Here is a 14,998-nt window from a genome sequence, read left to right on the forward strand (position 1 = left end):
AAAGGTTTACTAATCCATTTTAAGATATAAAATAATAAAATTAAAAATATATTATTTTATATCAAAATTATTATTAAATATTTAAGTGAATTGCAAACCAAACACGTCATTAACCATAAAAATAAAAATAATAATTATTATATGTCATTTTATTATTAGATGTTGGTTTTAAAATCCTATTATAGATAGAAGGAGGCAACTTTTTTTCGATTAAATAGCATATACATACCCTTGGCATAATAGTTATTCAAAAATAAAATAAAAATAATAATAATAAGACAAAACCTTGCATGATTGATTCACGCCGTTTTCAATCTTTTGAGAATTAAGAGGAAAGTAATGGGTTCGATTTCTTGTTTATTCATTTCTTCATCCACCATCTTCCCATAGCACTCAAACAAATCATCCATAGGGATATCTCCTCCGAAGTGGTGGCGGAGCATTGCTTCTTGAATGGCCCTCACAGCCATGGCGACGGCAGTTCCGTAGCGGTCGCGATCCTTGTCCGATTCGTTCTCAATTTGAAACGTGTCAAAAAGGTCAATTTCGAATGAAGCTTCTCTCCTCACTTGTTCTTCAATTTCATTTTAGATGGTGCATAAAAATGCACTTCGTAGGAATCAAGCTTCTCTTTCTCAATTATCCCCTAGCAAAAAAATATTAATTAACATATACATGTGATTATTAACCAATTAAAGACGTATATATTCCTTACAAGTTTAGTTTGATTCCTTTTTTAAAAATTAATTTTCTAACTCCATTTTAAATTTATAAATTATGAAGTCTATCCATTTAAAGATTGAGCCAACATTTTTTTTCTTCAGATCAATCTCAATAAATTTTTATTTGAAAAAGTTTTATGTTTTAGAATTAAAGGCTGTCTCTACCAACAAGATCAAACGGACAGTTTTGACATAACAAATAGTTGTTGGTCGACCTATATATAATTTTTTTTTCGACGTATATATATATATATATATATACCATAAAAAAAGAAAAAAATAGCTTGGTCATAAGACACGAACATGTACTGATCGATAATGTCTGGCCAACCTTTATAACCAGAAGGCATTTTAAAATGTTGGGAATTGATCACATAACAGGTGATCGATGATCAATTGTACAGATAAATCTAACCTATATAATAAAAAATAATAAAGCTGACTGTCAATATGATTAGCCGATTTCTTATTCAAAAAGTCAAATTTACTCTTAACTTATGTTTAAAAACCAAAATTTATGCTAACTTCGTTTAAAATGTATAATAATGACCACAAATCTAAATTCACTAATTATTTTAATTACCTGTGAAGCGAAATTGGCGAGAGACCGAGAGAGTAGTTCCCAGAAGAAGGAGTTGCCTCTATCAACATGATCTTCACCGATCCTTCCTAACAAGATCAACACCATTTGTCCCCCAGGAACCAGCTCCTTGGACCGCGATGATAGAAACAACGAGAAATCTTCTTGAAATTGCTTGTAATATGTTTTTGACACCTCAAGAGGACTTGATTTTGATATGTACATATTTCCTTGGTTTATCGATTTCCCTTCCTCGTTGTAGATTCCAGGAGGTACCTATATATTTCACAAAGTCAGATAATTTTTTCCCCAAAATATTATACATATTGTTCCCTTTGAACCCTAACTTGGAGGACTAGGTTTTCATCTAAGAGTTATTGGCAACGGACACAAATTTTCACGGCAACTTTACTACCCGGCAACTTTATTAAATAAATTTATATCAGTTACCTGCCATTTATAAAAAAAAAAAAAAAAAAATAGAAAAATTTAGAATTATACCTTAGAGAGCCAGTGCAAACTGTAAGAAGAGTAGATGAAGTGCAAGCAATTATTGGGAAAAGTCTTCCATAAAATGAACCAGGGAATGCTGCGACGAAAATCGAAGGATGATGTCGACAACTTTCCATCGTCTCTTCTCTTCCTTTGTAAAAATCTGTATAGAAATCCGGCAAGGCCTTAAACACAGAGTTGAAGTCATTCGTTGGAAGATCGTTTAGGAACACCCGAAATTCTTCTAGGACTGATGATGAGGCTTCAAGAATATCTTTTTCCTGATAGGAAATTTCTTCGACAGCCTTGACGATATCTTGAATGATTGATAGTGTGTTAGGACCGGAAGAGCAACCTAAATCAGCTATGCCGAAACTGGTTATAGTTGGTTTCATCGAGAGATAGAGCTCTTTTACGGTTTCTATAGTTATGTGCTTCACCATATCAGATGCCTTCTTCTGTATTTTTTCACAGTAAATTAAAAATATTCATTAATCACATGATATTGAACAATTTTTTTTGCAATCAAGTAAAAATAAAATTTTTATATAACTCAAAAGATCGATTCAGTTTCGAACGGAATGAGAAAATTGACAGCCAGAGGAGAAGAAGAAGACGACCTGGAGATGAGAGTTTTTAGCATAGCTAGTGTTACCAACTCCTCCCGTCATGTGAAAGAGTTTTTCTACATCCATTGCTAGCTTGATATTTCTTTGACACACTTTAGGTTAAGTTTTTCGCTACACTTTATAGGCTCATTTTAATAATTATTCTCTCTATCTCAAAATATTTTAAATTTTTATAATTATTCATATAAATATATATCGAGTAAAAAATCTAAAAAATATTATGTTATATTTTAAGACGGATGTGATATAATTTTATATTCTTCTCAATTTTATTTTAACAGTCAAAAACCATTTTTAAAATATTTTAAAATAATTATCCATTTCATAAAACAAAACTTAATAGCAATGATTTGCCGTTTATGGTAATATACGGTCAAAAATTGGAAATGCTTTTTTTTTGCGAAGGTTAATTAATTATAAGTCTTGATTCCAAGAAGAAGTTCAAGTATTTATTAAAGAGTATTAAATTAAGGCATGACCATATTCAACATATGGTTGACTTAATCGATCTCATCTGAAATCATATTCGAGATATATATTACGTGATTTTAATCAAGCATTCTCTCAGTCTTTTATTTCCAGTTCCTAATATTGAAGAAGAAGTAAAAATTATTATTGATTTTGGACTAAAAAACGGTCCTATTTATTCGGAAACAGTTATCGTATTTATAAATTTCTTAAAGATGCTTAACTTATATGATTCTCCGAAGTATCCGGATATCAAAGAATCCCAAACAAATGAACATCATTATGCATTGTAATAGTCAATTCGTTCCCTGTTTTCTGATTTTCTTCTTAAACTTGCTTTGTATTTGAGGTTTCCTCAAACATTTTATTAAAAAAAAAAAAAACACGGATACGAGAGGTGGTTAGTGGACTATTCGCCCCTCTGTAAGAGCTGTAAATTGTTTCACGCTTTTAAAAACATTTTTAAGTAAGTTATTAACTACAAATTAATCTTTAATTTTCGAAATTTTAATTAATACTTCGATATCTCAAATTTCATCATAATAACAAAAATAAAAATACTTTTTAAAAAAAAATAAAAAATTATCGACCTCCGCTATGGGCCCCTAAATTAGTGGATGAGATCATGAGCACAAAGCGTGGTGGTCGGAAGGTAGGACTCACTTTAGGCCCATAATTGATTCAAAGACTAAATCGCATATTTATGATAGTTTGACTTTTAATTATTAGTATTATGCAAACAATTAAAATCGATGAACTGCGTACGTGTTAACTAGATACAGTACATGTATAATTAAAAAAAAGAAAAAGAAAAAACTAGATACATGTATTTTAGTCAAACATTATTTTTTGACGGAGAGTTTTCATAATTTTTTTCCTTATGGGATAAAATACGACATAAAAAGGGTTTAGAGTTTATGGTTTAGTCTACATAGACAAAATCGATTTTGAAAGTTATCGATTTCATTAGTCCGATATAATTAGATTCGAGTCGATATTTTGTTCATTTTCTATACATTAAACACGATCCACTTATATTGATCAGGACTAAGAGCTTGCTCAAGTCGACTAAAAACTCTACTATAGTACTCCACTATGCAAGTTGTAGGAAAAAAATTTAGAACCTTTTTTTTTTTGTATAAATAATGTGAACATAAAAATTCGTCTGTGGATTCATATAACTAATGATTTTCCACTACGATATCTTTCTTCTGTTCAATTTCCACTCATCACTTGCTAGTGTTGGGAACTAGAGAAAGTACCAATCTGATTAGAATGCCATAAAGGACTATGATTAAATTTTTCCATGTTTAGAAAACTGAATAATTATACACACAGATATATATATATATATATATTATAAACAAAAATAAATCAGGTAAGAATATATATTAATTTTTTTCGGTCTAATTTGACAATATGCGTCGGAGACTATCAATCGATCTCTCCCAAATCTTTGAAGCTGCTCCTAACGGTGTAAGTAGATCATTTCCCTATATTTTTCTTTTATATAAGATTGATCTCATTCCTTCTTAAGGAGTGCAAATTGTTCACCTATGACCTATCTAACAACATATGAATAGAAAAAGAAGACAATGATTGATTGGAATGGGAACCAATGAGGGACCATGTTCTTACTTTTTTTAAGGCTTTATTATTTTTCTTTTCGTAGGCCAACAATAATGTTTGATTTAACTTTGTTGCATATCTAAGCATCATCGTCGTGCCCTACCCATGACAAGCAAAGAGGTACTTTCCCAGATTTCTTGCAATCATGTCTTGTGAAAAGCCATCGACAAATTGACGATCAAAGCCCGATGAGGCCCATCATTGTTCAAATTGGACCTTAAGATGCCTTATTTATCATTCGTAGGTTCATACGATTCTATATGAAAGTTGAGTTTTAACGCCATAATGAGTCGGGATGAATCTGTGTAGGAGTAAGTTCTGGAGTATAGAATTTCTATTTTTATATTAATACAGTGAAATTTGCGCCGACTAAAAAGAAAAAATATAGTATATACACCGCCTGCTCCATTTTTATCGCTTCATGCGTCCCTTAGGATCAGCATCGCCTATGAATTATGCAGATCTTGATTGCAATTAGTATTGGGGACAGTTAATTTTATTAAAATATGAAATTGTCAGTAATTTCTTTTTTTTGGAATAGTATCTTAATTTTTTATATAATCTGATCGATTAATTATGCAGATCTTCAACATGTTGACCGATCGTCATATACTCCATCGAGTGAACTTCAAATATCTCGTAATGAAATTTATTTTGATTAATTTCAAGTATTTTTTTATGAGATTCATGTATATTTGAGATTTTTTTTTCAATCTTATCCTTACATTTAATTCAATAAATATTTTATTTTAAATAAATATTTATGACTTTTAAATAATAAATAATGAACAGACATATAATTTTTTCTATCATTAATTATTTTCTTAAAATTCGTAACTCTCATTACGAAATATTTAAAATGGACCGAGGAGAATACTTCTTTGATCGAGTTAAATATATCCGACTTTGGACAATACCTCTAGCCTTTAGGTTTAAAAGAACCGTGATGACGGGAAAGAGCGTCATTCACATTTACAAAACTCGACCACCTTAATCAAAATAATTAATTAATAAAAAGAAAATATTAGATATACTATTTAATTAATGTGAATTATGCAGATCTTGGTTGCAATTTTTTTTTTAATATTAAGTTGGTTGCAATTAGTATTGGGGACAGTGAGGATCAAATGTTAATTTTATTAAAAATATGCAATTGTCAGTAATTTTTTTTGGGAATAGTATCTTCTTCTTGTTATTATTTTGTGTATAATCAGATCGATTAATTATGCAGATCTTCAAGATGTTCACCAATGCCCACATTCTTCTTTGGTCGAGTTAAATATATCCGACTTCGAACGAAAACTTTAACTTTTAGGTTTAGAGGAACGGTGATGACGGAAAAGATCGTGATTCACATCTACAAATTCGACCATTTTAATCAAAATAATTAACTAATAAATGGAAAATATTCGACTGTTTCTTAAATAATTAACTAATAAATGGAAAATATTCGATTGTTTAAAATTTTCCAATTAAATTTTTTTATTTATAGTCATTTTTTTAGGAAATAATAATAAAAAAATAAAAATTTGTCTCATATATCAAATTTTGATTGACAGAGCATGGTGTTGCTGATCATTAAAGGAACAGCCAAGTATTGTCTTAAATAAAATTAACCTTTATTTAAAATGTATATATATATATATATATATATATTTGGAGAACAAATGGTAGGAAAAAAGAGACGTCTACAACCATAGATACGATACAAATATCTACAGCTGGTTTACAAAACAGAAAATAAAAATCAAATAACAAAGAAATAGAACGTATGTTCTTTTTTTTTTGGATAAAGAGTTTAAGAAAAGTACAGAAAGAGAACAATCTTCGCAAACAATGAAAAGTACAAGTAATAGCGTAAGATAACAATGAGAAATGAAGTGAAATGAATAAAAACCTAACCATTACAATGGTAAATGAATACCAAAATCGTTTGGGAGTAAGAAGCAAGCCATGCGTCCAACAGCATTTTTTTCAGAAAAACCACCTCCGAGAGAGAAAAAAAACGCAGCAGCAGAATCAATTTATCAATAGAACGTATGTTCTACTACTTATTAATTAGATAAATCACTATGGTAGTATGTTTAATCCTTTCTAACATAGATTTGCTGCTCATATGCTTAGCATATTTAGAAAACAAATGATCAATTATATGATCTCCAAAATGTCTGGCAAGCATAGGTTCTGTAATAGCTCTTCTTTCACTTGCAAAATAATTTCCAATTCTATTCTCATCGAAAACAAGGTTTCCATCTCTAGGATCCGAATGATTTATTTCAAAGGCTTTTAGGGTTTCAATAATAAAAGATGCTTCTTTTTCAATAATTTCCTTTACTTCTTCCTCGCGAGGAGTATACAAAGGAAGATTGGACAAATCGATGTCATCTTCCTTCACAGTTCCCTACGAAAGAAAAAAAAGGGGACAAAACTGTATTAATAGAAATATCAATTCGAGGATAAATTTATATCATCCAAAATTAAATGATACTCTTTCTATCTCAAAATAAATACAAATTTTTCAATACAAATTACATGTAAAAGTTTATATTTATTTTAAGACGGAGATAATATTAACTTATCTGTGAGAATAGTTTGACCGGCACTATGTTTCGGCAAGGCTGACAATAACCGAGTCGCAATTCAAAATTCTGATATTTTCTAATCAATTTTGATTAATATACGTTTGTAAAAAATAATCATGCTAGACTATCTATGCCTATACTCCATTTCAATCACGAATCGTATCACCCTTTTTCTAAAATAATAATAAAAAAATAAATTTGGTGCGCTAAGATTTCCCGCTTTGAAGAGTATGGGAAAAGATGTCGTAGTAGACAATCTTCTTCTTACAATTACAAAAATACTATTTTCATGACTCGAACTCATGAATTTCAAACCACAAAAAAACAACTTTAACTAATTGCGCAACAGCTCGCCATCTTTTTCTAAAATAATAATAGTAACAATAATTATAAAACTAAAATTTCTCATTACCTCGTCAACCAATTCAAAGAGGCTTTTTGATTGCATCTCCTAAACATAGCAATAATCACTTCTAATGAGATTTACTACACTTCGTCCGACTAATGTAATGAACATTCGACCTTGTGGGACTATCTCCTCAGAACGTAAACTTAAAAACAATGAGAAATCTTTCTGAAATTGATTTAAATAAGCTTCTGGCACTTTCGGATCACTAGTTTTCACCACGTATATGTTCCCTTTATTCTCAAGACTTGGTGGAACCTGGGAAAATAATAAATCCGCATAATTATCATACTATACACATTTAATAATTATTTTAATTAGCAAATTTTTTTCTTTATTTATTTTTAAATTGACATCCAGTGCTTTAATTAATTTCAAAAATTTAAGTAGAGAAATGTCCATGTCAGCAAACACATAGGAGTTTGTTTGCAAATTCGGGCCGGATATCACGATTCTGGATATCACGATTCTTAATTGTTGAATAGGCAAGATCAATTACCATCCTTCAATAAAAACTCAATTTTTTTGCCACATCAAAAACTAAATCACATGGCTACAATTCTAACTAATTATGCCAACTCATTCTAGCTAGCTGGCCATACTTGAACTTGCATTCTTAACTATTTATGAAACCTCTCGACTATGATCACTTAATTAATTATCATGCATTGGAAAGTGTAAATCTGAGATCTAGGTATCTGGTCAGGTTCAATCGGACAGGTTGCAAATATAGTCTTATATATAGTGTTACAGATATAAGATTTAACATGAGCAGCATATTAATATCATCATAATCCTTAACTTAAAAAAAAATCATAATCTGAAAAGCTAACCATGGTTGTGAAAAATATTCTTCACATGAAGGGTGGTGATGGAGCAAATAGCTACGCCAGTAATTCTATTTTTCAGGTATACTTCATTAATATCAATTCTTGAATATCATGTTTTGTTTAACTTCACTACTAATTAATATAAATTTTTAAAACATTTCAGGAAACAGCCATAATGAAGACAAAACCAATCCTAGAAGAGACTATCAGAAGCATGTTCATTAATACTAGTCCAATGCCGATATGTTTTCGAATGGCGGATTTGGGTTGTTCATCAGGACCTAACGCTCTATTGGTGATCTCTCATATCATGGACACTATTTATCAGATTTGTGAAGAAGAAAACGTTACTCATGATAGAACCCCAGAGTTACAAGTATTCCTTAACGATCTTATAGGAAATGACTTCAATTCACTTTTCAATTTCATTCCTAATTTCTATAAAAAGATCGAAAACGCGAAAGGAGAATGGTCGAGTCGTTGTTTCATATCCGCTGTGCCTGGTTCGTTCTACGGAAGGCTATTCCCAAGCAAAAGTTTACATTTCTTTTATTCTGCATTCTCCACTCACTGGCTCTCTAAGGTAAATTAGTTTTGGATCATCTATTTTTTAATATCAGTCCGTCCCAAAACATTTGTCGACTCTGACATATGAAATGCAAAGAAAATTAACATATATTTCGGCACGGAGTATACACAAGCAAGTGATAAACATGTACATGGCAATTTGATTTCGATTTTAATTATTTATGGATAATAGACAGACTAATTGACATTCTTTTGAAAATTCTTAATTAGGTTCCAGATTGTTATCTGAACAATCTGATGAACAAGGGAAACCTGTACATGGCAAGGACAAGTCCTCGTCATGTATTCGAAGCTTATTTAAAGCAATTTGAAACAGATTTCTTTAATCTTTTAAGATCACGTTCCACGGAGATTGTTTGTGGTGGGCGAATGATGTTTATGATGATTGGGAGGAACACCTTAGATCCTCGAACTAGCGATTGCTGCTATCCTTACGAGTTACTTACAAAATGCCTTTTTGAATTAATTCCAGAGGTATGTAGTTTTCAATATCTGCTATGTTCTCCGTCAAAACATTGCTATATATCTTGTCTTGCCGGTTTTGTCCCCTTAAAAAAACCATAGTATTAAATATTTATCAGGAAAAAAAAAAAAAAACCTATTTTAGCTTATTTAGAGAAGAAATTAAACGACTCAAATATTTTTTAAAAATAAAATCCAATATATCAGTAAAAATTGTTGATATTGTTGCAGGGGCTTGTTCAAGAGGCTGATATTGATTCATTTGATTTACCATATTACACACCTCATAAAGAAGAAGTGAAGAAAATTGTTGAAATGGAAGGATCTTTCTCCATTGACAAGCTAGAAACTATTGAAATCAACCTGGATCCTAGAGATGACGTCAGCAACAAAGATTTTGTTTTCGACGAGCTTGAAGTTGGAAAAAATGTCTCAAATTGTATTAGAGCCGTTACGGAAGCCATGTTTGTTAGTCATTTCGGAGATGCTATAATTGAAGATTTGTTCGCTAGATATGCAAAGTATGTAGGGCAAAACTGGCTTAAAGAAAAAGTGACGACTACTAACATAATCATCTCCTTCACAAAAAAGTAGTAGTCATGAAGATTTTTTGAGCAACCTAGTTAACATAGTAATTTTTCAATTGTAATTGAGGAGATCCTCCTTCGGTAGTATGTTTTTGAACGGCGCTTTTCCTCTCATGTACGGTTCTCTCAAATGGTTTCATTCGACGGTTCAGGGATAGCTGACATTAGCGAACCCGGCCACCTATTTCATTATTTAATAAAAAAATTATCCTTTAAAAAACCAGAAGAAGATGGGATTTTGTAAATTCCTTTGAAATAACAGCTGTTAAATATAAAGACATGATCCAATTGGTGAACATCCCCTCCTTCATTCGTGAGGTGAGGGTTCAAGTCATACAGTCTGCACAATTATAATGTAATAAAAAAAAATTAAGTTTAAGGATCCAAATGTGAGAAAGATAATTAATGAATAAATTATTTTCTTGATCGAATCAAGATTCTGAGGTCTAATCTGATTATCTGACAGATGAATATTGTTAGGGCATCAAAAGTTTAAGTTATGTCGATTATATTAAATTGAGTTTTAATAATTTAAACATCTGAGAAAGTTAAATGAATAAATTATTTCTTGATGGAATCAAGATTCTGAGGTCTAATCTTTTTTTTTTTTTTTATATAGATTAAACAATAAGAAAAGAAAGTTTGAGGGTATACCTCGTTGCAATGGGCAAGTTAAAAGACTAAAAACTACAATGGTTTGCTAGAAACAGAGATTTTCCTAGAGGTGAATTTCAGATACAATGAAGCTAATGGAGCATTCCCTATTGTGCATTTCCAGAGATGGAGTGAAGTCCTGCATTAATATCCAGCCAAAGAGAGGTATGTTGAATCGGCGAAAGTTTTCTGGGCAGCACAGGCCATGTTTTGCCATATTCTGTTTTCAGCAAGTCTAAAAGTGTCCTCAATTGTACACGAAAAACCATACCGGGGAATGGAAGCCTGTATTAATGCCATACAGCACCAAAATATAAATCGAGAAAGGAGCATCCAGATACCAGATAGAGGCCTGTGAAGAAAAAAACGTGGCAGCTTATTTCAGTGATCTTCCAAGCAGTAAAGAATTTGCGTCCAACCTATGTTATCAGTTTGCAGCCGATTTCTAATCAGATGAACTAGGTCCAGAAGCCAATCAATAGCCTACATTATCAGTATTGGCTGCAACACTGGGAGATTGTAGATGTGAGCCAGGATAGAACTTTGATTCTTATGCTTTCTGTTTCAACATCATAGTTTTTAACGCTGCTCCAATTTCAGGATGATGCTTTCTGCCAACCTTCAGCCTACGTTCAACCAATCTTCATCCAATCCTTCACAAACTTTGTCTCAATCTTTATCTCCAGTTGTTCGAATATAAGAGAGAAAACCATATAGAGTCAGCACCAAATTGCTCTCCAGTTATAAATCTTCAGATATTCATGACAGAGAAGAGAGCTATAGGGAGGCAGCACTTAATCTGAGGTCTAATCTGATTATCTGACAGATGAATATTGTTAGGGGCACCAAAAGTTTTAGTTATGTCGATTATGTTAAATGGAGTTTTTATAATTAAACATTTGAGAAAGTTAAGTGAATAAATTATTTCATGATCGAATCAAGATTCTGAGGTCTAATATGATTATCTGACAGATGAATATTGTTAGGGCATCAAAAGTTTAAGTTCTGTCTATTATATTAAATCGAGTTTTAATAATTTAAACATCTTCTGTGTACATGTGCAATAAAAGTTTATGGTCTACCGTGAACTTTTTAAATCTACATAATTTATCTATCAATATGTATTAATGTTGATATGATTTTTTTTTACTCATTCTACGTACACAAAAGTTATAGTTGAAAAAGATTAGATTATACTTTTTTTTATATATAACTCATACAAATCCACCTACCAAAATTCGTTCTCTCAGAAATTGAACCCATGTTCTTTTAAAAGAGGAAACGCTTTAATAATTGAGCCAAAAATTATATTTGAAAGAGATTAGATTATACTTATTATAACTTGTATATTGTTCTTTTTAATTAACCTAGATAATAGGCTGAGAATATTATTGATTTTGATTTCACATTTTTGGCAAATTATATATAAAAATTGATGGAAAAGAAAAAATTGCATGCTTTACCATAAACACAGGATAATATTTAAGATTTACTGTAAAGATGGGTAAAATTGTGTAATAGATCAAACAATACGGATATACTCGCAATCAAAATGTACATAATTTCGTCCCTGCTTCTATCCAAGTCAAGCCTTTCGATATACTCGCAATCATATTGTACCCCTGAATAGTCATCCATCAATTCATTCTTTTTATTCTTTTGATAAAAAGTTAAATTTATTAAGAAAAATTAAATTGAATGAAATTCTATAAACAAACTATCTCCAAACTATTGGATGAAATTCGAATCGAGAACCGTACATAAGAGGGAGAGGTACTGAAGCAAGCAAACCACGGTTTGAGGAAAAACCCCAGTTACATTCATTCTTTGGATTGGACTTAAATCCGTTAGTAACATATCTCTAATACCACTCTTTTTTTTTTTTTTGAAATTTCTCTAGTATCAATTAAATAATATTATCAGGCACTGAAATTCTGAAAAGAGGAAATCTGATTTAGACAAGATCTATATTTACTCTTATTATTAATGTGTGGTCAGGGCCAATCGGAGAGTTTACAAATATATAATAATCTGCTCACAAGGCCAGAAACTATGTACTATATATAATATTACAGATATAAGGAGCAGCATATTAATCTCATAATATTTAATTTGGAAAAAATTCATAATCTGAAAAGCTAGCTAACCATGGTTGTGAAAAATGTTCTTCACATGAAGGCTGGTGATGGAGTAAATAGCTACGCAAACAATTCTCTTCTTCAGGTATACTACACGGCTACACTATTCTTGCTATAGAAATGGCTGATGTTATTGAATATCATATATATATATATATAGTGATTTACATTTTTAATTTTTTTTCAGGAGACAGCCATATTGAAGGCAAAATCAATCCTAAAGGAGACTATCAGAAGCATGTTCATTAAGAATAGTCCAACTTATTTGCCGACATCTTTTCGAATAGTGGATTTGGGTTGTTCGTCAGGACCTAACGCTCTATTGCCGATCTCTTATATCATAGACACCATTTATCAGATTTGTGAAGAAGAAAACGTTACTCCTGATAGAATCTCCGAGTTTCAAGTATTCCTGAACGATTTTCTAGGAAATGACTTCAACTCACTTTTCAATTTCATTCCTAATTTCTATAAAAAGCTTGAGAATGCGAAACGAGAATCGTTCAGTCGCTGTTTCATATCCGTCGTGCCTGATTAGTGTTGGAATAGATCATCTCCAGGAGCTTGAGGTCATAAAAGCACAAATGACAGCTGCAAAGAAAGAAAAGAAGCTTACAAATAACTTCCTGCAGAAGCAAACAAACTTGAAGAAGAAAAAAGTCACAGAAGAGGAGCTAGTTTTGAGCAATTCGATCATGGAAGCATTCCTTAAGATGCTAATGGAGTTCTCGAAGCAGGTAGAGAGATTATTGGATAGTATTCTTATGAAGTTTGAAGCAGTAGTTGCACCACTAAGAAGGAAATTTAAGAAAGAGCCTGAAACTATTAATTTAGAGGAGGTGTTCAATGCTTTAGAAATTCATGAAATTAGGTATGGAATTAAGGATGAGAAGGAGAAGATAGTTGTTGCATTTAGAGGAGAAATGTTCAAACATCAACAGATTCCACCATTAATGATCCCATAAATGATTTTCAGGCAAGTTTGGAAGCTAGTGCAGGCAATTCCTAAGCTGCAAATCAAATTCAGATGCAGTCAATCCATTCTCAGAGTATTGCAGGACAAAACATGTACCAACAATTGTCTCAGACTCGTTATATGACTCAAAATAAGCCATTTCATACTCAGAATCAGGCTTATCAAGCCTCACCATATATGCAAAGGCCACAAACTCACAATTATCAGCAAGGCATGCCTCAGAATCAATCCTACCAGCAAAGATATCAACCTTGGAGGTCTAGAAACAATGGTGGAAGAGGATTCAACAACCAAGGGCTAAGAAACTCAAACTAGAAAAGTTTTTCTGAGTGCAAGTATTGCAAGAAGAGTAATCATACTGAGGCTGGCTGTTTCTGGCATGAGGCTGCAATATGAAAATATTGTAGAAAGAAGGGACATGTGGATATCATGTGCTATAATAAATGGTGTGATGAACAACAGAATCCAATGAGTAAAAATTATGGAAGGAACCCTCCTGTGCATCCTCTACTGAGGCAGAACAATAACAGCTACCAGCATTCAACTCAGAATGCAAACTTCATTCCATTGGGATCTTCACAAGGTCAGTCTGCAGCACAACATCAATATCAGGCAAACTATGTCTTTGGACCTGTGAATCCACAAGCAACTCAGTGACAAGCACCAGGAAATCTACTGGCCTATCATGCTACACAACCTGCAATAGGCTACTCTTAGATGCATCAGATTGCTTACCATCAACAGAATCAAATCAATCCTGGAGCTGTATCAAGTGCTGCATCAATACAGTCCAACAATTCAAATATTGTGAGTCCAACAGTTCAAAATGTTAACAGTTCACAAGCTGGACAGAGCTCTACAAACTCAGGAGGAGTAGAGGAAAGTACGTTTGTTTTTGAGGTATGCTCTGTAGCTAAGAATAATGAAAAAGATAATATGTGGATAGTGGATAGTGGATGTTCTAATCATATGACTAGAAATACTGATGTGTTTATTGAGAAATCTAGTGGAGGTATAGATGCTGTAGTTAGGTTTGAAAATGGAGAATCTGTGACTGTTGAGGGGAAAAGAGTAGTAGAATTAGAAACTAAGGCTGGAAAATTTGTATTGAAGGATATTTATTTCATTCCTGAACTAGATCAGAATTTGATTAGAATCGGACAACTCTTAGAAAAGAAGTTTCTAGTGTATTTTGAGGATGAAGAGTGTTTGATTTTCAATGCAGAAAAGATGTTAGTTCATAAGATTTCACAGG

General features: G+C 31.8%; 4 protein-coding genes across 4 annotated transcripts; 2 read left to right on the top strand and 2 right to left on the bottom strand.

Annotated features, from left to right (window-relative positions):
- Positions 1–299: 299 nt before the first annotated feature.
- On the bottom strand, positions 300–2,489 carry LOC139883835 (probable methyltransferase TCM_000336). The gene is given in 6 exon segments (XM_071867955.1): positions 300–586; positions 589–646; positions 1,306–1,578; positions 1,804–1,856; positions 1,859–2,252; positions 2,415–2,489. Coding segments are annotated over 6 exon segments (1,140 nt in total).
- A 4,078-nt stretch (positions 2,490–6,567) lies between these two features.
- Positions 6,568–8,010, bottom strand: LOC139883836 (salicylate/benzoate carboxyl methyltransferase-like). The gene is made up of 3 exons (XM_071867956.1): positions 7,921–8,010; positions 7,593–7,766; positions 6,568–6,921 (listed from the first exon to the last, which is right to left on the bottom strand). Exons 1-3 carry the CDS (start codon positions 8,008–8,010, stop codon positions 6,568–6,570), a joined length of 618 nt encoding a protein of 205 aa, XP_071724057.1.
- A 356-nt stretch (positions 8,011–8,366) lies between these two features.
- LOC139883837 (probable methyltransferase TCM_000331) lies at positions 8,367–10,679 on the top strand. Its single transcript, XM_071867957.1, has 5 exons — positions 8,367–8,417; positions 8,502–8,921; positions 9,137–9,400; positions 9,620–9,909; positions 10,595–10,679. The coding sequence occupies exons 1-5, from the start codon at positions 8,367–8,369 to the stop codon at positions 10,677–10,679; spliced, it is 1,110 nt and encodes a 369-aa protein (XP_071724058.1).
- A 2,098-nt stretch (positions 10,680–12,777) lies between these two features.
- LOC139883838 (probable caffeine synthase MTL2) lies at positions 12,778–13,305 on the top strand. Its single transcript, XM_071867959.1, has 2 exons — positions 12,778–12,852; positions 12,955–13,305. Exons 1-2 carry the CDS (start codon positions 12,778–12,780, stop codon positions 13,303–13,305), a joined length of 426 nt encoding a protein of 141 aa, XP_071724060.1.
- The last annotated feature ends 1,693 nt before the right edge of the window (positions 13,306–14,998 follow it).

The sequence above is a fragment of the Rutidosis leptorrhynchoides genome, unplaced genomic scaffold (assembly GCF_046630445.1).
Source record: "Rutidosis leptorrhynchoides isolate AG116_Rl617_1_P2 unplaced genomic scaffold, CSIRO_AGI_Rlap_v1 contig46, whole genome shotgun sequence".
Taxonomy (NCBI): Eukaryota; Viridiplantae; Streptophyta; class Magnoliopsida; order Asterales; family Asteraceae; genus Rutidosis; species Rutidosis leptorrhynchoides.

Coding starts and splice junctions, on each gene's coding strand:
- LOC139883836 (XM_071867956.1), bottom strand. CDS start 8,010: ATGGTAATTGATCTTGCCTATTCAACAATTAAGAATCGTGATATCCAG. Junction 7,767..7,920: donor TTGCAAACAAACTCCTATGT/GTTTGCTGACAT, acceptor TTATTTTCCCAG/GTTCCACCAAGTCTTGAGAA. Junction 6,922..7,592: donor TTACATTAGTCGGACGAAGT/GTAGTAAATCTC, acceptor TTTCTTTCGTAG/GGAACTGTGAAGGAAGATGA.
- LOC139883837 (XM_071867957.1), top strand. CDS start 8,367: ATGAAGGGTGGTGATGGAGCAAATAGCTACGCCAGTAATTCTATTTTT. Junction 9,401..9,619: donor TTTTTGAATTAATTCCAGAG/GTATGTAGTTTT, acceptor ATATTGTTGCAG/GGGCTTGTTCAAGAGGCTGA. Junction 9,910..10,594: donor TTGTTCGCTAGATATGCAAA/GTATGTAGGGCA, acceptor TTTTTTATATAG/ATTAAACAATAAGAAAAGAA.
- LOC139883838 (XM_071867959.1), top strand. CDS start 12,778: ATGGTTGTGAAAAATGTTCTTCACATGAAGGCTGGTGATGGAGTAAAT. Junction 12,853..12,954: donor CAAACAATTCTCTTCTTCAG/GTATACTACACG, acceptor ATTTTTTTTCAG/GAGACAGCCATATTGAAGGC.